The sequence below is a fragment of the Haemaphysalis longicornis genome, unplaced genomic scaffold (assembly GCF_048455015.1).
Source record: "Haemaphysalis longicornis isolate Haplotype H1 unplaced genomic scaffold, Haemaphysalis longicornis Haplotype H1 scaffold_7, whole genome shotgun sequence".
Lineage (NCBI taxonomy): Eukaryota > Metazoa > Arthropoda > Arachnida > Ixodida > Ixodidae > Haemaphysalis > Haemaphysalis longicornis.
The window spans coordinates 15,844,478-15,868,381 of NW_027526422.1; the positions used below are offsets into that span (position 1 = coordinate 15,844,478).

A 23,904-nucleotide genomic window follows, 5' to 3' on the forward strand; every position below is an offset into this window, starting at 1 on the left:
TCGCTTAAAAACCTGAACATAGTTGAGGCAGTTTTACGGCGAAATAACTGCCAACCTGGAAGTACGCCACTAACGTAAAGAAGATCAGACTTCCTCATCAGCCGAATAAATGCCATCACTCCCAGGCTCCGTGGGAGTTATACTGGGGAGTTATACCTGTACTACAGGGCCGTTTCAAAGGCCTCCCAAAGGCCTGCGAACCAATTGTCTATCGAGTGCCCTATTGTAAATACATAGTACGTACTTGCAGGTGAGCGTCCAACTGTCAACCGAGAGTTGCGGTGTAGCACCGGCAGCGGTTAGACAAGAAAAAAACTATCAGTTGTTTTTCTCTCTCTCTCTCTCTCTCTCTCTCTCTCTCTCTCTCTCTCTCTCTCTCTCTCTCTCTCTCTCTCTCTCTCTCTCTCTCTCTCTCTCTCTCTCTCTCTCTCACCTCCCCCCCCCCCCCCACTGTGCGAACAGATTTTCAAGGGGACAAATGTCAACCCGTAATAATAGTACCGATAAAAACGTGTCCATGAAAGTACCATCTTTTACTACTAGAAGGCATGGCGCCAAAGTATGCAGGATAACAGACAGGGAGCGTTGAGGGAAAGGCGTAGGGGGAAAAGGAGGCCTATGGCCATTACGATCGCATTTTCCCGTGCTTCCTTCTGGAACGAGCCGAATCGTTTCTGCCTTCGTTAGCCCAGCTACTTGTCACCGGACTTGGTCGACTTAGCGCCCCCGCCTTTTTTCGCCCCTCCGGCAGCGGCGGCGGCGGTGTCTTGCTTGGTGGTCGGCGACGTTGGCCGGGACCTCTTTTTGGACGACGGAGGGCTTTTCGCTGGCGAGCCCACTTCAGGCGAGCGGACGTCACTGTCTACCGAGCCTTTGGTGCGACTGGACCCCTGCGAAGACTGCTCGGCGCGGTCTTGGGCAGCCTGCTCGAACACGTCCTTGATGATGGCCACGAAATACTGGGGTAAAAAAGAGGCAAGAGATAAAAAAAATGCCTCCTCGCACTTAAGTATGCTTACGTGCTTAAAAAGGCCGAAGCCTGGCGACACATTAAAAACCTCCCACGGCTACATCGTATTTGCGTTTGTTTCTTCGGTGTCGTTTGTTTATCTTTCGCCGCGAATTACTTTGGTGAGATTCTTTGCTGCAAATACGAAGTACCGCTTACGTTGCTTGGTATTTCGGCGCAAATTGCGTCGGGAAGCTGCCTGCCACACAAACAGCAATTGTATAAAGACGGTTCTGCGTTGCTGGTATGCACATGTTCTACGCACGTACCATATCGTTCAGGTGTCACACGGCACCCACTATTCTAGGACTTGTGCGTTTCCAATTTAAAGCGTTATGATCTTGGAGAAGCGGGTGCATGAGCCCCTTAAATCTCAATCCCACGAAGAAAAAGAACGACAAGAACTACTACAGCTTTTGCTCTGCCGGTGGCAGTGTGCGGAGATGGAGCCGTGCAAGCGGAGATGGCGCAGTGGTAGAAGCATTGGGCCTGTACTGGCTATGAAGACCCTAGTTCAAATGCTACCGGGTCAGATGTGTTCGTTATTTACTCCTTGCAGCAGTTTGCAGCGGCTGCCACTTCCCTGAGCGGGCTACTAGAACGAAAGCTTTTCGCACATTTCAGCTTGGAACATTTATGGCATGCTGAAAAGCTTTCTGCTGTAACTTGGTTCGTGGGAAGGTTCTGGGCGGATGTTGTAGACGCATAGAAATTGTGGTTTCGTTCCTGCTTCATTCACGCGGGCCTTAACTCTAAACCTGCACGTAACGAAAAACTCGATGTAACGAAAATGTGCGAATTTTTGTCAACTTCGTTTTATCCAGGTCTAACTGTACACCGTTCTCATCAACCAGGGTTCGTGCGGCCTTCATTCTGCCGCCACGTACAAATATTCTTCGCAGGTAAAACCACTGAATTCCTTTACTAATAGATCCAGCGCAGACACACCGTAACAGGGCAAAAAGCCTCATACGTCAGCTGAAATTCTTCTCCTGATATATGCTGCTGTGTGACAAGTTGAAGTGGGAGGGGTGAGCTCCTCCCTGAAAACGCTACGAAGCTTGCCGGCCCACAGTAGTGCACTCCCATTCTCGTCTTAGTCTTCCAGTTTTGTGTTTCAAACCTGAGACAGCGCTCTGAGAAGAACCGAGAGTCGACTGCAGTGACGGAGAATTCCGGAAAGAACAAATAAGTACGAGGAGAGGGCAGCCACAGCAGCACCGAGCCCCCTGGAACGCTGGGTGCTCAATAGGAGCGTCACGCGATTGAGGCAGTAAGAGAAAAGAGCGCACAACGACCACGTTGCCGATTGGTTTAACAGACACTGCTTTGTAATTTCGTCACTTTTCGCAGCCATGAACGCTCGCGGGTAACAGCGTTACTTGCACATGCCAAGCCTGCCGTTTCTCAACGTCTGGTTCCCTGCAATAATTCGTCATAGATTGTGTGAAGTTCTTCCACCCTCCCCACTTTAAACGAAAGTGGCAAAAAAAAAGGGTTGCGATTACTACACTTCCTAATGCGAAATTTCTGCGCAGCGCCTGCTGCATGTAGTCTTTTCGGTCGCGACGTGTAGCTGCTGCGTCTTAGGAGGCGATCGCTTGATAACCGGACGTACGGCGGCGCGCGCTACTCTGCCGCTATCTCCCATGCGCGTCGCCGCCACTAAGCATTTTGTTGTAGATCGTGTTTGAACCACCCATGCAAATGTCACGAGGTTCGGATGAGCCCTGCACGAGGAGGACGCGAAGCTCATTCACCAGTTGCCCCACTCGTTTCAAGTGCGAACCCAAACCATCCACCGCCGGCGTCGGCGGCGTCGGCGTCCGCAGTGCTCCTCTATAAAGAAACAGCATCCGGCGCAGGTTTCGATCCGCGGACTTTGCGGCCGCAGCGCGACGCTCTACCGACCAAGCCACGGACGCGACGTGATATCAGCGTTAGTGACGCGCCTTATATCTTTAACGCATTCAAACTACGTCGTCAGCGGCGTGCGTTGGCGACTCAGCGGCGTTATAGCGGCTTGATAACTGCGTGGTGTACACGTGATACTACAAACCCGATGGAAGAGATGGAAGAGAAGGCGGCGAGGCGGTGGGCTGCGGGGGCCGAGCGCAAGCGCCGCAAGCGGGCCGACAACCGTGCATTCGCACTTTCACATTCTCCCCCTCGGGGAAATGCGGGGGAATTTTTTCAGCCCTCGCTCCTGAGTGATGCAGTACGCTAAGGCAGCCCTCCCTCGTGTGTTCTCTCGACGGCAGTGATGGTAAGCTTCTACGTCAGCGGCTCGAACTGCGTCTCAGGAAGGGACCGCAAACTGCCTCTCAGGAAGAGAACGCACATCGGCAAGCGCACGGCGGCAGGCGCTGCTATGGCGTCACCTCGCACCGCGTTCCCACCGCCCAGCATGTCTCACTGTCACACTTTTGCTACACTTTCCCCCGCCGTTTTCTATCGGCCGACGCCGATGTCAAGCGACAGTAGCGGCCGCCAAAGCGCTGCGCACTGAAAGTAAGAGTTTTGAAAGATGTAGACTGCTTCCAGAACACTACCGATTGTGACAAGTGTGACGCGAATGTAACACTGCCAGGTTTTCAATGGCGTACGCCTCCCGTCGCTGCGCACGAGCAAAGGAACGCTATTGCGAAAGTGGGGCTACGTCCTGTTGTCTTCGTGTGGAATTTAAGGCGAATAAAATGAGGAAACAACCCTCTCGGCGTACATTATAGGCAACATTTTGAATATACATGAACGTCTTCATAATGGTTTAATTGTGAACGAATAGTACGTTTAGGTTATTTTCCAGAATGTAAAAAATTCGGGCTTCCTCCGGTACACCCCCCCCCCCCCCCCCTTCACGAAAATTGAACAGCAACGAGAACTCAGCCTTTTGCAATGATGCAGTCGCTTCCTCAAGAACCTGCGTGCACCAAAAACGTCCTTCAGTAGGGACTGTGTCTTATCATTGCAATAAACGCAGAACTACGCACCACTGCGTCCAGTCGTCAGCGAATTCGTATTTCCATCTAAAGTCGTCCACTGCGGCGCGTGTTGAGCTCTTCCTTTATACGAAAGGCGCCACACGCAACCCCGAGGCGCAACCACCATCTACTGCCCCACCAGGGGAGTCACAAAGACACTGCAGTTTCACTTGTTGCGTATTGATAAGGCATGTATGGCCCATGGAACGATTCCTCATAACTGAACGGAATTTTCGCTTAAAGAAAGTTCCAACTTCCCCTAATTTCGGTCTGTTTGCGAGCGCTTTCCTCGTAATCAGAACCGCTGAAGTCGCATCATACTCAGTAGCACGCCACTCACCGAAAGGAACTTTTGCCAGGCTTCGACGGCCTCGGGCGTCATGTACTTCTCGTCCTTGGACTGTAACACGTCCACCATGCACTGGCCCAACACCTCGAAATGGGAAGGTTTGACGCCCTTCCTCTTCAGGTGGTCAGTGGCGTTGCGGCGCGCCAGGACCTCGAACTTGGCCGGGTCGCCCAGGCTGTCCACCAGGGAAGTAATGTGGTAGCCAATGGCACAGCCATGCGCCCGGAACATCGGGTCGTCCTTGAGCGCCGACACGGGCTTGCCCTTGAAATGGGGGAACATCGGCAGGAACTCCGGGTGCTTGATGAACAGCGAGAGAAACAAGAACACGCCGTACTCTCGGTTGTTGTCGCAGAACCTGTGCCAGGTGTCCTTGATGGCCTTCATTTGCTTTTCCGTCATGCCGCTCTGTTCGTCAGGAATATCACCCAGTTTGCGCGAAGCGTTACCCATCGTTGGCACCTTGAATTTTGAAAGATAATCTTGTTCTTTTCGTCTCGGTGGGCGCGCTGGTTGGTTCCTCGAGCCTGCACCTTCTTCTTCTTGGTTGGTTGGTACCAAAAAAATGGCTCGTACCCACTCAGGGGTATTGGCCAGGAAATGGGCGCTAACCGAGAGAAGAGGAAAAACTGGAATTTGGATTAAAAGCAGTAAAGTGAATAAATACAGGAAAAAGGTGAGTAAAAACTGGAATAAAAAGAGTAAACTGCCAGAAAATGAGGTGCGGTAGCAGATAGAGCTCACCAACTACAAAATCAACACAAATGGATAAGGAAAGGATAGACCGAAGGACAATCGTGGAAAGTACGTAAAAAAAATAAAGAAAGAAGATTCGGCAGAGAAGGAGAGGCAGTGAGCGAAAAGGCAGAGGATACAGGCGCAGACATGTTTTTAAGAGCAGCCCGCCATCTTGAATCAGCGGCTACCACGGTAGACGGCGTGATTCAAAGATGAATGAATGTACAGCGCGGCAAAGATCCCCGCGGCTCTTCTCCTCCTTTCACTTCTCCTTCTTCTCCTTCTCGTCGTCCTCCTTCTTCTCCTGATGGTGCTGATGTTCCTTGGTGACACACACACCCAAACGGGATCGGTAAAACAGCAGGAGTATGAAAAAAGTTCGTATTTATTTACAGGCTCGAGTAATAGAGAATTTAGACTGGTTGAAAATACTTTTTGAAAGTAAAATCCAAGATAAAAAATAATCGGGAAGACCTAAAACCAATTCACAAGTTAGTCTTGTTCTTCCTCTCCTTCTTTTTTTTTTTTCTTCTTCTTTTTCTTCTCCTTCTTCTCCTTCTCCTCCTCTTCCTTGGTGATAAAAGAAGCCGAAAGCGGGATATCGCGAAATCGGTTCGTTTTCTTGCCGGCACAATGAGGTACGTTCCGCTTTTCTTTCTCATTATGGCAGCGGGAGCGTTCGAAATGTAGCCTACGGCATAAAAAAAAAAAACTATCCCTCCTAAAGGTAGCCGCATAACAATTGTATACGAGCAGTAGAGCACCACCACCTGTAGGTGTCAGCAAAATAAACAGCGCCTACGAGGAGTTACATCATCAACGACAAGCCCGGTGTCTACTACGTCATGCGGAGCAAAGAGTGCGATAGTGACAAACCATTTACGCGACCGGAATCACCAGGGTGCGCTATTCCGCGTTATTCGAACCTGTTTTAGCGACCTTACGCACCATTTCGCTATGAAACAGTTAACTCGAGTGGTTTTCGGGAGGTTTCACTATCTCTTGGTTTATCCTTACTAACACCTAGATAAACCTCATATTCTACCCTTTCGGCTAATTATTCCTTCCGCCTTTTTTCGTCGCTTGGGGTGTTTTGCCGCTAATTTTGGCAGAACCTCTACGCAAAACTTGCAGTGTTGTACACGTTCCTCCAAAATAGGAACGAAAGCTCGTTCCTCGTTCCTTGCCAATTTTGAAACGAGTTCCCGTTACAAGTTCCTTTAGTGCGAAAGGAACGCGTTCCAGTTCCACTTCGAAAATTGGAACGTGTCGTTACATTAACGTTACAATTAGGTTTTTAAATTAAAATATAGTGTCGGATAATCCTGGGTCGAAATTAAGTGAGACATTTAAAACTCACATCAAACTACGTATATTATACGAATATTAGCACCACCGGCAGCAGATTATCTGGAGATAAAGATAATAAAAAAATTTACACCATCTTCCCGCGAGGGGAACCATGGGGTAGATGCGACGCATCGGGGGTTGCCGTTGCGTTTCCGTTATGTTAGCGATGTCAGCGTGTGGATTGCTGTTGTGTATCCTATTTACGGAGCATGTTCACCCCCGATGCGTCGCATCTACCCCATGGCTCCCCTCGCGGGAAGATGGTGTAAATTTTTAACCGAGCGCAAGCTGCGCACTAACGCACAGCTGGCACGGCGACGGGAGCGAGCGCAGCCGAGCGCAAGCTGCGCGCTGACCGCGCTGACGCACAGATGGCGCTGCGGTGAGAGCGGCGGAGCGCGCAGCTGCCGCGGCGAGGAGAATGGGGAAGGGATGCGGACTACGCCGCGACAACGACGCGGGACAAGGCGAGTTAAAGAGATGCGTTGCATCTAAAAGAAACGCTCCTAGGCGAATTTTTTTCAGGGAGCACGGGACAAACTCACGACGGCTCGAGGACATTTCGTTGCAGGATATTTCGGTGCGGAAATTTCGGTGTACGGACATTTCGGTGTACGGACATTTCGGTGTACGGACATTTCGGCGACCAAATTATCCGGTGCTTGCCTGTTTGCAACAGCCGTTATATTTTTATTTCCGCTTAACGTGGGTTATGGACAACAATCTGGAGCAGTGAATTTATTTTTTTGATTGATGCCATGTTCGATCTTTGCCAGGTATATTTAGAAATTCTACATTTATATATTTTTGTTTAATACCTTTTCCTGGGAACACCTGTTATGCAGCCTTATGAATTTTTTAGCACACGTTTTTTTTCATTTATGACAGGTTGCTAATTTATATTCGCTCTTTTTTAGCTCAGACAATTACCCGTGTTTACGATGGTCTACCGCCTCTTTCGTATTTTTTTTTAAATTACACACCCTCAAATTACATAAATTACATGTACACTCTCAATATCCAAAAAGTAACAAACATTAGCTAGCCCCCAGAATGAAGAAAACCTTATGAAGAGTATTACGTAAGCTAGGCTGCCTTGCTAAAATGAATTCGCGAACACTGGTCTAGGATGTTGTCGGGGAGGAAAAACGGGCCTTTTGGAAAACAGCCGCAGGTTCTAATGTCCTAAATGCTCATTAAGCGCGTACCGGTTGTACATACAAATTCCACCCATTGTGTTCGGGACAACCAACCTTCGTCTAATGTCTACAAGCCTACATTTACCAAATTTTAATTCTTTGTTCTAGCGCCCCCCCCCCCTTCCAACTCCCGCCTGTACGCTCGAATCTCGACCAAATTTCTTTTTCAGCCATATTATTTTCGGTTTCCCCTGAAAATCCTAGTCGCGTGGTGGAGTTCACGGTCTCCAAAGCGTCACCGCAGTGATTTTTTATTTTTTATTTAGAACTTACTGCTAGCCTCTTAGTGGAGGCTTTTGCAGGAATCGGGTGATACATTCAGAACAATGACATAGCACACTTCGTGTTTAAAACAGAGAAAATGCTTTACATTCACCATGCGCGCACGAAACCTCTATAATGTGACACAAAAAGTCACCCAAAAAGCCGCTGAGAACACCATGGCCACTATCGTTTGCTGGCTACGCCCTTCCGCGCGTCGCGGTCATATCGACGGCGCCCCCACTCCAGGAATCGCTCTTTCTGCGCCTTCAGTCGCCCCCTTGGGAATTAACTCATCAAGTCGCACATATATGGACACCCCAGGTATACATCGCTTCCTCCAATTATAAGGAGCAAAAAAAAAATGAATAGGCTAGTGTGACGAGAGCGGCAACAGTCGTATTCAAGTTTTCGAAGTCCAGTCTACGCAATGGTGCAGCACAAGTGACACCCCCCTCTCTCTACTTAGGGGGATGATTGCCGGCGGGGCTCAGCTTTCCCCTCCCCTAAGTAACGCCACCGTAAGTGCGATCGTTGGCTTGTTCGTTTTAAGTAGAACTGATACCGAATGCAACGAAGGCGAGATTGATTCAGAGAATAATTAAAACTAAATGCACCCGCACCTAATCGACCTCGTTTTTCTGTTATTGTTTTTTCGTGGAAGTTTTGCGGGGGGGGGAGGGGATAGACTAAAAGCAGCAGCGTCTTGCACCGTTGGGTGAAGTGAAAGGAAAGCGCTTTGGTAACACTTAAAGTATTAGGGTTGTTCACATGAATGTTCAAATTACAAAAAAATGGTTGAACGGATCCAAATTAACAACGTTAATTCTTACCATCTGCTACAGAAATTGGGTTCCACGTGGTAATGCTCCGCCAGGGTTTGGCATTCATTTCCACGAACGGCGGCGCAAACACAAGTCTCGAACGTAAAATCATATCAAGTCACGAAATTACAGTATTAAAGCTAAAATGTTCAAAGAATGCCTGGGACATCCCCTCACTCAAAATGTCTGGGCCAAGACGTCGTGCACCAAAATGTCCGTGTACAGAAATGTCCATACCGAAACGTCCTGGACCGAAATGTCCGACACCGAAATTTCCGGATCCCGTTTAGCAGTCCGTCCGTTTCGTTGGCTACGTTGTTACCGGGTTGACCGCGACCGGTCAGCTCCTGAGCGCGTGGAAGGGCGAGTAGAAAGGGTGCGGAGGCACGGACATGGCGAAGGCAGGCCCGCGGAACTAATCCCCCTACCGCGACGAATGCCCAAGTGCCCAGCCGGGTCCCGGTTAACCCAGTAACAACGCGTATGACAGAACGGACGGACTGCTAAACCTCTCTATTCTTTCCCGCCAGGGAGCAATTCTATCGGCCAGACGCACATTCTGGCCTCCCCAGACAAACGATGAAGGGTGAAAAGCATTCTCGCGGCTACGCTATTCACCCGTCGAACGCCGCGTAAGCAACCAGCATGAAAGCAAGCACGAGCTGCGGCCTGCTGCATGGTTATTATTCTGCCTTTGACCTTCGAGGAAGCACGTACGGCAGAAGGGCGGGCAAACTGACCATCTTATAGGAAGAGAAACGCAGTAGCGCTTTGTGGATTTTTGTACTTGAGCCTTGGCATCAAAAACAGCCAAATCCTAGTGATGTAACGGCAGGAACGCCGTTACTGCCGTTCCTTCAAAAACGTAACGAGTTACCGTTACAGTTCCACCAACCCTTAATGGAACGGTGGCGTTCCTCCGTTCCTCCAAAAAGGAACTAGTTCCAGGAACGCCGTTCCTCGTAACGCCGTTCCGTACAACACTGCGCAAAAGTACCGCGAAAGCCAAAACCCAGCTCTCGAACTTTGAAGGCTTATTTTTTACCACAAACAGATCCTTAGAGTTAATTGCAACGACGCTTCAAGTTCTATCACCGCGAGCTAACGCTAATCGTTCTTGCCCGCTGCACGGCGTATGCGCGTGGAGGGCTTGGCTGGCCAGGATGGGTGGCGCGGCGTCAAGGTCTCTGCAAGATTGCTCGAACTTGTGCTTAAGAAGGGGACATTCGAACCGGGTTAACGCGCCAGGAAGACATTTCGATGAAGTCAGTTCAAGAAGTCTGTTAATCGCTGTTGTGAAAATGGCAACCTTAATTTGCGATTTCAACTTTCATGCTCTGCACGCTGTAGGGAAGAGAGCATAAAGGCAGTAATGCGATTTTATTAAAACGTATGATAAATGTATCTTAATACCATGACGAAATGGAAAGTGCTTCGGTTTTTTGGAGTACGTGCGCTAGCTGCCCCTTGGTTTTGCTAACCCCGCAATCATTATGCACTGTCAAAGATGCACACTCGCTCCCTTATTATTCTGCTTTTTTCCTTTCCGCTTTTCTGGGGCTGATTCTGGAATTTCTGTTTTAAACAAGCAGCTTTATTAGGTTGTAAGGCAAAAACCTTAATTTCCCCATCCTGCGAAAAACCACCGTTGTAGTTATTTTCTTGAGTATGTGCTGGTAAAACAAGAACGTTCAGACATAATGGCCGGTCTTAATTGAAAAAGGCGGCAATGATATATAACTTGAGTCCCACTGTAGGGAAGAAAACATACCACCCGGTTTATTATGCTGCATTTGCCTCATTTACTATTAATGCGCAGCATTCTTTGCCGAGTACCTCCAAAGCCAGGGCCGTGTAACGCTCTGCATTTCCACAAAAATGCAGATATCCCGGAAGTGCCACCTGTAAGATAACTTGTATAGCGAATTTTTGAAAAACTAAAAAATAAGAAAAATATGCGAAATTACGGGAAATGGCGAACCGTGTAACGCCCTGCATTTCCACAATGATGTAGATTTTACGAAAGTTTGAGATATAATCGTTATAATAACGCAAACGGAGATGATCGGCCGGACGCAATTTCGAAAAGTTAAAAAATAAGAAAAATATAAAAAATTACGGAAAGTGCCAAAACCCATGACGCATGGCATTTCCACAAGGCAGATTTCGTGATATTACCACCTGCAATCGTTAAAATGCCGTAAATGGAGATAATTGGTCGAATGAAATTTTGAAAACTAGAAACATAAGAAAAATATAAAATAATTGCGGAAAATGACGCACCGTGTAACGCTCTGCATTTCGACAATAATGGAGATTTCGCACAAGTTTTAAATGTAATCGTTATAATAACGCATATGAAGATAATTAGTCGGAAGAAGTTTTGAAAAACTTAGAAATAACAAAAATATCAAAAGAATTACGGAAAATGGCAAAACGTATAACACATGGCATTTACACAATAATGAAGATTTCGCGAACGTTTTCTCTGTAATCGTTATAATGGCGTAAATGGAGATAATTGGTCCAACAAAATTTTGAAAAACTAAAAAACAAGAAAAATGTAAAAAAAAAAATTAAGGAAACTGGCGGACCATGTAACGCCCTGCATTTACACAACAATGCAGATTTCGCGAAAGTTCCACTTCTGATCGTTATAATAGCGTAAATTGGGATAATTGGTCGGTCAGGATTAAAAAAAAACAAAAAATTCGCTAAAAAAACCTCACACTCAAGACAAGCGGCATAAGAATGCTACGCATTAGTAGATAATTCTCCGAATTTCTGCAGAATTTTCTTCTTGCAACGGCTAACTTACTGCTTGTACAACAGCTCCTATGTCAAAACGCTGCGTGTCGAGATCTCAGCGCTTGTTGAAGATCCCATCTTGTGAAATACATTCTAGCTCAACTTAAGCGAATCAAATGGGCATGGGTGGGTCACGTCATGCGCATAAGAGACAACAGATGGACCATCCGCTTAACGGACGGGCTGCCAATAGACAGTAAACACAGTAGGTGTCGGACAAAGACTCGACGAAGGGTTGAGTTACAAAAGTTTGGTGAGAAAGGGTGGGCGCAGGCATCACTCGATAGACGTGGGCTGGAGATATTTGTTATCGGCAGTTTTCCTGCAGTGGACGCAACCAGGCTGATGATGATGTTATGACGATGACGATGATGATCCCAGGCGCTAAATAATAAATACACCTCTACTGCAACCCTTTTGATCCCTTAGTTGTAGCTTAAGCACATCACAACCTAATTTGAACCTGTTTAATCATACGCTAATTCTCAGGGCACATGTGTACAGCATTCCCATTTGCACAATCACAGATATATAATGCCAATGCCACGAATCAGAAGACCCCGGGCATATGCAGGGTGTCGCAGCTATCATGAATCAAGATTAAAAAAAAAGAGCAATGGCGTTACTCGAAGAACATCTTCCATGCATGGTATTATCAGCGTGATGTGCTGTCTCTTCGGGCGTGCGACAGCGAAATCAGTTGCTTTCAATCAGCTTATTTGAGGGCATTGCTTTATGATGTGGGCGGGAGAGTCGTCAAGTGGTATCTGTCATATTTCGCGCGGTTTCTTTATTCCTCAAAATAAATGAGTGCGCAATTAGTTCGTGCCAAAATACCACAGTTAGATGCTTTTCATGGGTACCTACAATTGCCTCATTGACACTTTAACAATTACGACAGTACTTCTCCAGTTAAATAATTAATTACAATTAATTCAGTAAATCTCATTAGCCAAAAAATCATTGGCCGCTACTCCACTGTACTGGAAACATTATACAGTAAGCTTTCTTCGAGTAACGCCATTTTTCTTTTTTTTTTAATATTCGTGCATGATATCTGGGACACCCTGTATATGAAATGCATGATATCTGATATATGCATAATATCTGGGACACCCTGGGACACCCAGTATACACAATAGACCTCTTGACTGGTTCGAATGCATTTTTGCGTATGTTCTAGACAATCTCTCTGTGCTGTGGCTTTGACCCACCATCTTTAAAAAAACGAGTTGCAAGATCTTTAGCATCCACAACTCGTGAGAAGTGCCTAGGTGACCTCGGAATGCTGTTCTCCGTCGTTAACATCTCTGATCTGTCGGCTTTTGCTTCCTTTCTACCCATGCTAAAGCAGAGTAGCTGGCTAGAGAGCTCCCTCGTGACAACCTATCTGACTTTTTCTATTATTATTGCTTGCTGCTTTCTTTTTCTCTTTTTCTTCTTTGGTGTTATGAGCTCTGACCGAGCGACCGCATGCTTCCCGTCCTCCTGGGGAATATATGATCCAATTTCCGAAAGATGCAACAGAAACTTGATTCGAATTGAGAGGAGCGTTATTTGTATATAAACTCGTTCAGCCACGGAAAGGGGTAATATTGGGGTGATTCTCATTCTTTTTTTTTTTTTTTTGCTTTCACCACGTTCAACTTTTCCCGTCCCCGTACAGTGTGGATATGCACTTCAACCCTTGAGGGCACCATCTTTCTTGTCGCCTCGCGCAATGTCTGTTGGAGAGGCCCATCTGTGGGTCACACTGGATCCATCGCAGCAACGTATTCATGACTAGGCGCTCGCAGGGACGGATTCAAAAGTGAAAGAGTCAAGGCCGGTGTTTTGAATGGGCCTCGCCATTTTCTGCTGTCTTCTACCTTCCGATGTGTCTTTCACGTCTCAATGTGTTAAAAAGCATTAGGAATCGTAAAACTTGAAAAGCAGGCAACCCTGCAAAGAAATATATACAGAGAAAGAAAGGTAGAGGTAGAAGGACAAAAAAACCGTGCAAATTTTAGTTTTTATGTGGGCATGATAAACCTGATCGAAGGCCTTGCGTAAATCAAGAAAAATAACGGCGATATGTCCGCCCCAGGTTCACGCAAGCCGTGTACACAATAGGTACACCCCAGCCGTGTGGAGACCCGACTATAGGTGCTGTGGCGTCTGTCACCAGTTTTCCTGTTGAAGGGTCAGGCGCCAAAAGAGAAAGAGAATAAAGCAAAGAGAGAGGCGCAGGCATAGTGTAGCAGTGAAGAAGCCTGTCGAAGTAATTCGCTCCAAAAGATGAAGAAACGAAAGCGAGGAATGAGACGCAAATTTTATGTAGCAATAAAGAAGTCCTTGATAAGTATCGCCAGGCTTTCTCCTTCAAACTGCGAAAGCAGACTTAAGTGTTCCGAGAAATTTTTCTGTTTCTGTTGCCTACGTAAGGTTTATTTATTAAATGCGACGCATCTCTTGCTCTGAGGCATGTCCCTCCTGCGTCGGCATCGGCGGAGTCCGCACGCCACCTGCGCATGCGCGACTCTCCTCCGCTCTTCTCTCCGACAGCTGTGCGCAACACTCTCACTCCGTCTCATTATCATAAACAAGAGCTGCGTGCGCGCGCTTCGCTCACTTCGCTCCGCTCCCGTCGCGCAAGTGCGCGCATGCGCGACTCTCCTCCGCTGTCTCCTCTCCTTCAGGCGCTGTGGATATAAAGCGGGTAGCGCGCTGCGGCGGTTCAGTCAGCGCTCGCTCTCGTTCGACTTCGCGTCACTTTGTTTGACGACTGCGTGCTTGACTTGATTATTCCGATCAAGACGTGATGGAAGCGACGGTCCCTTCATGAAAAGTAAAATTGCGCCCATCTTCCCGCGTATGAAAACACCCGCATGGGATGGAATGCGTCATACGCGTTCACAACACGTTTCACCCGATTTAGATAATCAACCCAATGGATACGCCAATTGAACCCCCCGATGCGTCGCATCACACCAGGGTTCCCTCGCGGGAAGATGGGCGTAATTTTTTCTGGACCAGACGCCTGGGGCACATGGCAACCACGCGGCTCACACCGCCGCCCGGGAGAGACTTGATACACCTCCAGTGGTTTCCAGTGCCCCATTGCAACACCTACCATGACCAGACTGGCAACTTCACTTGCGGAAATTCAAGGCAGAGAGTCGCAAGAGGCTTCGAGATACCACGCCGGTGGGTGTACTGGGCCCGCTCAAGACGCTCACACGCTCGGGCGAGGTGGTAACTAATAAGATTTACGCTAACACGGCCCTAACCCCTCATGTACTACATAAATGGACAGCTCGCACATCCAACGCTGCCCGTATTGTGACGAGAAGTGTATCCCTAACCTGTACCATTTGATATGGCACTGTGAGCCCTTCAAGACCGGTCGCGAGCCACTATTGAACCTCGGTTCCCCACCCGGAGATGAAGAAGCGCACCTGCAACGCGTTCGAGAGGACCCCTCAGTGCTTGAGAAAGTTATTGAATACGCACTAACCAGTGGTCTTTACAAGCTGGTGTAATAACCTGGACCGACACCTACAAAAATCGTCGCACCTATCTCTTCACGGTTTTTGCGAACTATATGTTCACGGACTTTAAAGCGCTATCCACCATTTCTGGTGATTGAATCTCAAACATTGTTGTTTTTTCGATTATTCCCTCCCTTCCTTTATGTCCCTTTCCTTCCCCAACAGGGCATTCATGCCCCCTCTGATAATAAAGGCATTCCTCCTCCCCCTACTCTTATAACTGAATGCTTGTTATCTCTACGCCGATTATACCTAATTATGGATGCCAGCCTGCTGATTTATTGATAAGACCCGCCGTGGTGGCTTAGTGGCTGAGGCATTGCGCTGCTGAGCACTAGGTCCCGGGTTCGATTCCTGGCCGCGGCGGCCGCTCTTCTGATGGAGGAGAAAAGCAAAAAATGCCCGTGTATGCGAGATTTGGGCGCACGTTAAAGATGCCCAGGTGGTCAAAATTAATCCGTAGCCCTCCACAACGGCGCGCCTCATCGCCTGTGTTGCGTCGGCGCGTCAAACCCTACAATCAATAAATCGATTTATTGATTTGATTATCGGGTTGAACGCGCCGACGCTACTCAGGTGATGAGACACGTCGTACTGGAGGGCTCCAAATTAATTTTGACCACCTGGGGATCTTTAACGTGCGCCCAAATCTCGCATACACGGGCATTTTTTGCTTTTCTCCTCCACCAGAAGAGCGGCTGCCGCCGCCGGGAAACGTACCCGCGCCCAGCCTGCTGATTGGAACCAGCGGTGAAGTTTCCATCCTTACAAGCTTGCCACTCGTAACCAAGTGCCTATAATGGGCTCTCTGTGTGACTATACGCAGGTAATGGTGGAGGTAACATGAAGCCTCTAAATTTCGGCGGTCGTTAAAGAAAAAAATGACTTAAATGTAGCAACCCTCATTATAATTTTGCCGGTAAGACGAGACGGGCAGCCTTCTTTCCTCATTCGCTTTCGAACTAACGAAGCCCTTTGAGAACTCCTTCGAGAATACGAACTTGTATGAACAAGAACGATACAAAGAAACTTATGGGAGCTTTTAGGCAATCTTGACATTGGTCGACAGAAGAAAAAAATAAATGTTATAATGTCGTCTCGTACGTAGGCTTGTGGATCGATAGCCGTCGGTGGAGTGAGCCGTAAGGAGGCCCCAGCTTTCATTTTCCCTTGAGCCGAGGGTTTCGTCTAATGATTACCCGGCACTGAGCCGTGCAGCATGTAAACGACGCACTGCAGCAGGCAGCCGCATTCCACATCAAATTTCCGTGGAAAGTTTGCACGTACAGATATCACGGAAAATTCTTACACAGGCTCCTTCATCTTAATCTCTGGCACTCCCTTCATAATTTTCTGCACAATCTGTAAAAGCAACCCCCTCCCCCACCGCTCAATCAACAGTGACTCCCCCTCACCGAAGAAATTTGCGAGTTTCAGGTTCGCAGTACACATGGGAGCGGAATTATAACAATTGTTTACTCCAATCTGTGACACCGCGTGACAATGGTTACGGTGACAAACACGGCAGGAAGGTGATTTCAAGGCTGGGATGCGATTTTGTTATTCATCGTGCACATCTTTATTAAACGGGCTCATGCTTAGAGACCCTTCCCGTTCCACCAAGATACGTATAAAGGGTAAAAAAATACATACGAATTGTACGTTTCGATTTCAAATCGAAACGAAGTGTAAAAAGGGTAATTACACCAACTACTTAGACCAGAAAATCTCTATATAAAACACTATCGATAATTACACAAGATCACAATGCGACTCTCGCGTTATTTGCTGCTAATTTTATGTGTCTGCGTGTTTGTGGAATTTCGCACCGAAATATTTCAATGGTTAATATCGCTGAATGTACCGTTAATTGGGATTGCCATTAGAATTTTTAACGTTTCTGAATTTTTCTATAGCTCAGGTTTCATTCATGTGAGATTTTTTCTATAGACTGTTACAAGTTATCTTCTGTGTTCGCTTATTATGGGGCAGTCCTGTAATTACTGTCATTCATCTTGTACCGCTGTTTTCATGCAAAACTTTCCGCAAACGTCCCCAGCCGCTGTTTTTCTCATGGTCGATGCCACCCTCGCGGCTGATGAGGAGCGTTATCAAGTGCACAATCCCGTACGGATGAAGCCGTCAAAGGGAACTGTTCTGTACTGGACACGTACTGGACATTTTGAATTCCCTTCGGTGCGAAATCGAAGAACCTGTCATAAAAACCCCACGGCATCTTTCTTAGGAAACAAAAAACTTTCAAGATTAATCCACCGTTAAGAAGGGCGCACTGCTCATCAAACAAATCAACACAAGCTGTTCGCCCCCGCAAAACAAAAACAAGTTATAGGAATATCTATTGCAGATTCGTTCAAGGTGCACAAGCAAGCCTGATTTGGCTTATGAACGCCAAACGTCGGTCCAAATGGATCCTGATTGTTCTCTGACCTGTGCATCACACTCACCATAAGTCTCCGCTTCTGAAGAGTTTTCTAATATACCTCTGCTACACACCGTAAACCCTCGCTCAAATGTAATCACTTCACTCGAAATCTCACTTTTTGTAATTGTTTCATGGTCCTCACTGTAGTGTATGGAGAGCAAACAACACCCGCTTTTAACGAAGTACCGTTTATAACAAAGTCGTTTTATTCTCTTGAGGCCTCTGTTATAACGGCGGTTACTGCATACCGGAATACACATAAGCTAACTTCATCTTTATACTGTGATCTGACAGCCTGTGCAAGTACGGCGATTTGCATTGACACATACGGCGGCCGCTGTTATTATATTAACTGAACCAGCCACTTCAGCCAGTTCCGAAGTTATAGCAGATCAGGGTTAAGATGCAGATACGGAATGAGGCACGTTGGCAGAAAAGAGGCGATTGAAACGCTCCCTCCTTCAGCGCTACACATTGACGCATCTGGGCGTTGCCTGGCGAAGCTTTCTTACTCGCGCGGCCTTCTTTTTATCACATGCCTTGTCGAGAGGCTGCACATTATGAAAGAACGACGTTGGCTGGCAGCGCTATATCTTAGTCACAAGGCGTTTTTTTTGTTTTTTTTGCCAGTTACTTTTTTGAGCGGCTTCACAATCCAGAAGAGCGACAGACGAGACTTTACAAGTGGGCTAGAAGGGTTAACAATGGCGGTCTCTCTTTGGTGAGGGAAGGTGCTAGAAGTAGGCGGATGGTTGTTTCTGGAGCAGTAATTCGTCATTTCAGAGCTAAGGCCGTTCAACATGCTGGACATTTACCTGCGAATTCGTGGCTGCCATGGCGCTGCTCGTGTGTAAGGACGATATATTTTCGTTGCTGCGGCAAATTTCCAAATGCTAAGCGGCGTTCATGAAAGAAGTTCGGCCATTCCAAACATATGGAACTTTTCCGAAGCAACAAAAATAGATTGTTCTGCCATGTGAGCGACGCCGAAGCAGCGAAATCGTAGGTAAATTTGCAGCATGTCGAACGGGCTTTACTCAACAACCCGTGCCGATTTTTGCTGTGGTCGCCTTTGGTTCAGGGTGTATTTGATGCCACGTTTCATTGTAATAAAAATATTTTGATGACTCCGCTCAAACGTTTTCCCTTACACGGACGTATTAAGAAATCGCCCATCAATATTTGTGAGTGCCATATTACACGTGACAATCCTTAACCGGAATGAAGCATTGCGATAGTCAGCGTCCTCGGTACGCCGCCTTCCTTCGTTCTCTGTCAACGCCGTTTTTTCTTGTACTTCGATATCAATCCTCGAATGGGAAAAGACGTGAAAATAGCGCCCTCGTAAAATAATAGCACTCATACTCATTGGCCCCTTGAGACGGCTGTTCGACCGAGAGAACTGAATAGTATTGCATTTTCAATCGATTCCAAGTCTGAGAGTGTCTGAAAAAGTTGGACTCGTTAAAGGTCATATCAACTTAGTAACTTGTATACTTGAATCCACTCTTCCTGCCAGCCGCACATGATATCGGAAGTCCCGTTCAGAGTCAAATGAGGTTTTAGTGGGTGTCTGCGCGTTACCGCCAACGCCTTCATACCCATGCCAATAAGCTCTTCGCCATGAAGAGGAAACCGTCGAGACCAGATTCGCCCTGGTTTTTTCTTCCGTTTTTTTCTTCTTACTATTTTTCTGGGGACACGGAAGGAGGGGGCGAGGTAGAGAGCACAAGACCATGAATTGTGATTTCCTCTTAGCACTCGAGGGAAGTTGCTCACTCACGCGGCTCTCCAAGCCGTCAGTTCACGAGGTTCCCACAACCACGTAGGAGTTCTTCGATAGGCTTTCGGGGATGGTAGAGAAACTCCTCTTGCTGTCGCTGTCATGCGCCGAAGATCCGAGCAAACGTAGCTGCGGCCTCAGACTGCCCGTTACCATCCGTTGCTGCAATGTGTGCGTGTGCTTTTGTCTCGAAGCACCGGGCGACCTACCTACCAGCAGCGCAATCGGTTTCGATTAATAATGGACAAGTCGGCAATTATGCGGCTATGGAGTAACCGAGAAGGTGGAAGTAAGCGAGAGACGGCGGGCGGTCGGGAACGTTCAACCGCGCACGGGTCGCGCTTTTGTGTGTGCGCTCAAAGGGCTTCCTTCGAACGCCGCCGATTGCCTAACAAGGTTGCCGCTATTACAAAGCCGCGGAGACCCAAGCTTTTATTTTCTTTGTCCTTGCGATGTCGTGCACTGAACTATACTTGTATAACCTGACAAAACGTCGATCCCATTTTTCAGATGTCGGCAAATATAATAAATTTTAAATATTTTAAGCAAAATGTGCTACGATCATCCCACTTTTTACTGATAAATATGTTAAAGGAAGAGAAGAGGATAGAAAATTTCGATCTTTTGGGATATGTAAATGACTACAAACGGGTTGGAGCAGCGCTTGTTCGATGAAGCGCAGAGGGAGAAGCAGGACTCCGGCGCTGTTTTGCAACTCGGGTTTTTTTCGTCATGCAGGCCCGCATGCATTACATGACAGTAAAAGAAATAGAACAGACGGGGGCTTTCCGGCAACCCTGCTGCTGCATATGAGTAATGTCTACAGAATTTATCAAGCTAACCTTAGACTTTAACTTATCGCAAATGGTGAATCAGCCCACTCGCGGTTCTAACATCCTCGACCTACTTCTCGCCACCGCTCCTGACACAGTAAATACCATACTGAACATAGATGGATTCAGCGATCACAGTCTTCTTCAAGTAACCCTTAACATTCGACTAGCTTTCTCTGGCATTGAACAGAAAAAAAATCCGCGATTACAATAAAGCTAACTACAACAAAATCAACGCTGAACCAGTAACATTCTACAATGACATATTCCTGCCATCCTTTTCCAATCGTGACGTCAATGATAACTGGGTGCTCTACAGAAACAAATTATGCGCGCTAGCAAATCGGTACATTCCACTTGTTGCCGTCAAAAATGATAAAACTAACCCCTGGTTTACTAAATCCATCCGACAGCTCAGAAATAAAAAGAAACGTCTATACCACGCGGCAAAACGACTTGGTACGTCTTCGGCATGGGAGGCGTACAAAAATGTTATAAGAATATACTGTTCCACAATTAAATCTGCCAAACAAAAGTATTTCTCTAATGATTTGCCTTCCCTTCGGAAATCAAATCCTAGAAAATTCTGGAAACAAACATCTCCGGAACACGATGTTCAACAGATTTCCTTGCTAGATGATCACCATGCTCCACTCTCAGACAGTCATTGCACCTCAGCATTTAACACCTTCTTTTCATCCGTTTTCACCCGGGAAGACCACACCGATGTTCTGAACGTTCCCGATCTCAACATAGATTACATGCAACCTACTGAAATAACGCCTGAGGGTATCGCACTTCTTGTCACTAATCTTAAGTTATCTACTTCAGCTGGAATTGACGATATAAATTCCAAAGTGCTGAAAAACACCCGTTCTGTTTCTGTTAATATCCTGTATCACATTTTCAGACAATCATTAGCAACAGGCCAGCTTCCCATTGACTGGAAGATTGGTCAAATAGTCCCCGTGTTTAAAGCCGGCGATAAACATTCACCCGAAAGTTATCGCCCCGTCTCTCTAACGTGCATCTGCTGCAAACTTCAGGAACATATAATCGCTTCTCATGTTTTCCGGCACTTAGAATCTAACCACTTCTTTTTTGTCAACCAACATGGATTTAGAAAAGGTTTTTCGTGCGAAACACAGCTGCTGGAATTTACGTCAGAACTACATTGCAACATGAACAATAACCTTCAGACTAACTGCATTTCTCTCGATTTTTCAAAAGCATTTGATCGTGTACCCCACTGTCGTCTGATTTCTAAATTATCTTCACTTCGATTAGACTCGCTCAGTTTATCTTGGCTTCGAAACTTTCTTTCGTTCCGCCAGCAGTTCACAGTAATAAACGATATCCAATCCCCTCTTTCCCAAGTAACCTCAGGTGTACCGCAGGGGTGCGTCCTCAGCCCCCTGCTATTCTTAATTTATATTAACGATTTGCCAATCAGCACCTCATCTCGCATGCGAATTTTCACCGATGATTGCATTATATATCGCTCAATAACCTGTGCTGACGACCACCTAACACTGCAAAATGACCTCAACGAGATTAATGACTGGTGCAAAAAATGGCTGATGTCGCTAAACAATCACAAGTGCAAAATTATGTCTTTCATACGCAAGCAAAATATTTCCAGCTATTCGTACATCATTGATGATTACCCTCTGTCGCACGCATCCTTCTACAAGTACCTAGGTATTCATTTCACACCAAATCTTTCTTGGTCACACCATATTACCACCTTTGTGCAAAACCTTCAAAATCATTGGGATACTTACGCCGCAACTTGCATAGCTGCCCATCCCATGTTCGTCAACTAGCTTATCAGACCTTCGTTCGCCCTCAACTTGAATTCGCCGCATCCATCTGGTCCCCATACCAAAATTACCTAATCAACATGCTTGAAGCGATTCAAAATAGGGCAGCCCCATTTATCTCGCGAAATTACGGCTACCATAGCAGCATAACGGAAATTAAGCTCTGCCTTTCTCTTCAACTGCTGAGTACTCGGCGGGATATTTCTCTTCTATGCCTGTTCCATAAGAATGTTTACAGTAATAAACCATTCCAATTGCAACTCGATATACCTTCCGTTACATCTCGCAGGTTGCATAATAACTTAAGTTTCACGCGATTATATGGGTCAACCGACGCCTTTAACTCATCGGCTCTTCCTCACGCCATCCGCTTGTGGAATGATCTCTCGAATGACATCGCATATCAATCAGACCCCGAAAAATTCAGACAACTTCTCCATTCTTTCTTTCAGTCATAGAAACTTCGACTGGTTCTTTTTACAAGTATTTGTGCCACGTCCTGTATCGCTCCAGTGTAATTATATCCATTCGTGTTTACTCCGGTTCCTCCCGCTTACAGATTAAGGCCTTGTGTTCGGTAAAACAGCACGCGCTCTTCTTTTTCTTTCTTTTTTCTTACCGCTTCACACTTTGTGACCGCCTGCATTTTTGTGCTCTATAATGCCCTTATACACACAAGTAAAGCTCTGTTATCGCCCTTTATTATCCTGTGTTTTCAAAACAAGACCAAGTTGCTTTCTGCGCTTTGTTATAGAATATTTTTAACTTCGTGTGTACAAGGTGTTTTTTACTAAGTTGTATTGCGCATAGTTGTATTCCTTCCCACCAGCAATGTTCCCATGTGGCACTTCAAATGACTTTTTTTTGTACATTCTCTTCTTTTTCTCTTTAGTGTCACATAACGTGTTATTTGTTGTTCCGTTCATTCAAAGTTCATTCAAAGTTTGATGTTCCCTTACAGTTCTGTCGCGACACTCACCCTTTGTTTCCCCCCCCTTAAACAATGCCCTGCAACAAGGGTCTGTAAGGTATTTTTAAATAAATAATAAGCTTGGGCGACGTACCGCGCAGTGCAGCGTATGCGGTGGCTGAAATTACTCCTAATGGATAGCGAGTTAGAGGAAGATAGGAACGCTTCTAGAAGGCATTGGCAGGCAAAGATTAAAAAATTTTTTTGTAACTATGCATTTGTTACCCGAGTGAGAGCAATGTTATTTGGCCCTACTGCTCTTTCTGGACATTTTTATGCCGCCTTACGCTGCAAATTCCGCTAGAAATATGGGCAAATTTCCTGTTTTATTTATGCGGGGGGGGGGGGGGGAGGGAACAGGAGAAGGGGAGTAGTAGTAGGTGGTTCGATGGAAAAGGAAAAGAAATGGGCTGGGGATATTATTGAGCCCAGCTGGGGGCTGCTTCAGCACCAACCCCGAGGTCATAATTATGGATTTCGGTGCAGTGTGCGTGACCGTCTGTGGTGCCACATTGATTTATCGTAAATAACGAGCGTAAAAGGCGGGAGGAAAAGAGCAAGTGTGTTTGAACTGTTGAAGCCTGTTTCCTGAGTGAGAACGTGGAAGACCTCAAAGTTGCGAGTAAATATTAAGTTGTCGCCAAACTCGCCAGTGTGTAATGTAGTAGCCACATAGCCGTTGTTACTGCCATTGCCACGAAGTAAATAAATATTGTTATACGAATTTGCCTAACCTTGGCCACCCTAATTATGCGTATCCAATTTCGCAGGGAGCGATGTCTCCTCGGTTCTTTTGGTGCACACAAACACAAGAAGACTACAAATGCCTAGCCTTTCCAAGCCCCTCCAGCTCTTGCAATTGCACGTAGCTAATTTAGGTGATCCTCCCCTGTGAGCAACTAAGGGGAAAACCTGCCGTATTTTAGCGTAGGAACACTCCCCGAGAATTGATCGTTTCGAGACCACGAAACGGCGGGCGCGTTTTGGCCTAATTATGTCCCCT

The 23,904-nt window shown here is 46.6% G+C and overlaps 1 protein-coding gene and 1 long non-coding RNA gene across 5 annotated transcripts in view; both read right to left on the reverse strand.

Moving 5' to 3' along the window:
• The window catches only part of LOC144147127 (uncharacterized), a 442,884-nt gene that overhangs the window by 277,455 nt on the left and 141,525 nt on the right, over positions 1–23,904 (reverse strand). Inside the window, exon 2 of one of the 4 annotated variants that reach the window (XR_013317826.1) lies at positions 524–959. The exons of the other annotated variants lie outside the window; for them this stretch is intronic. This is a non-coding gene — a long non-coding RNA (uncharacterized LOC144147127). Of the gene's footprint in view, positions 1–523; positions 960–23,904 lie in introns of those variants that run through there. 4 annotated transcript variants of the gene reach the window in all.
• LOC144144715 (globin-like) lies at positions 4,286–4,792 on the reverse strand. The gene has a single exon (XM_077676244.1). The coding sequence runs from the start codon at positions 4,790–4,792 to the stop codon at positions 4,286–4,288; it is 507 nt and encodes a 168-aa protein (XP_077532370.1).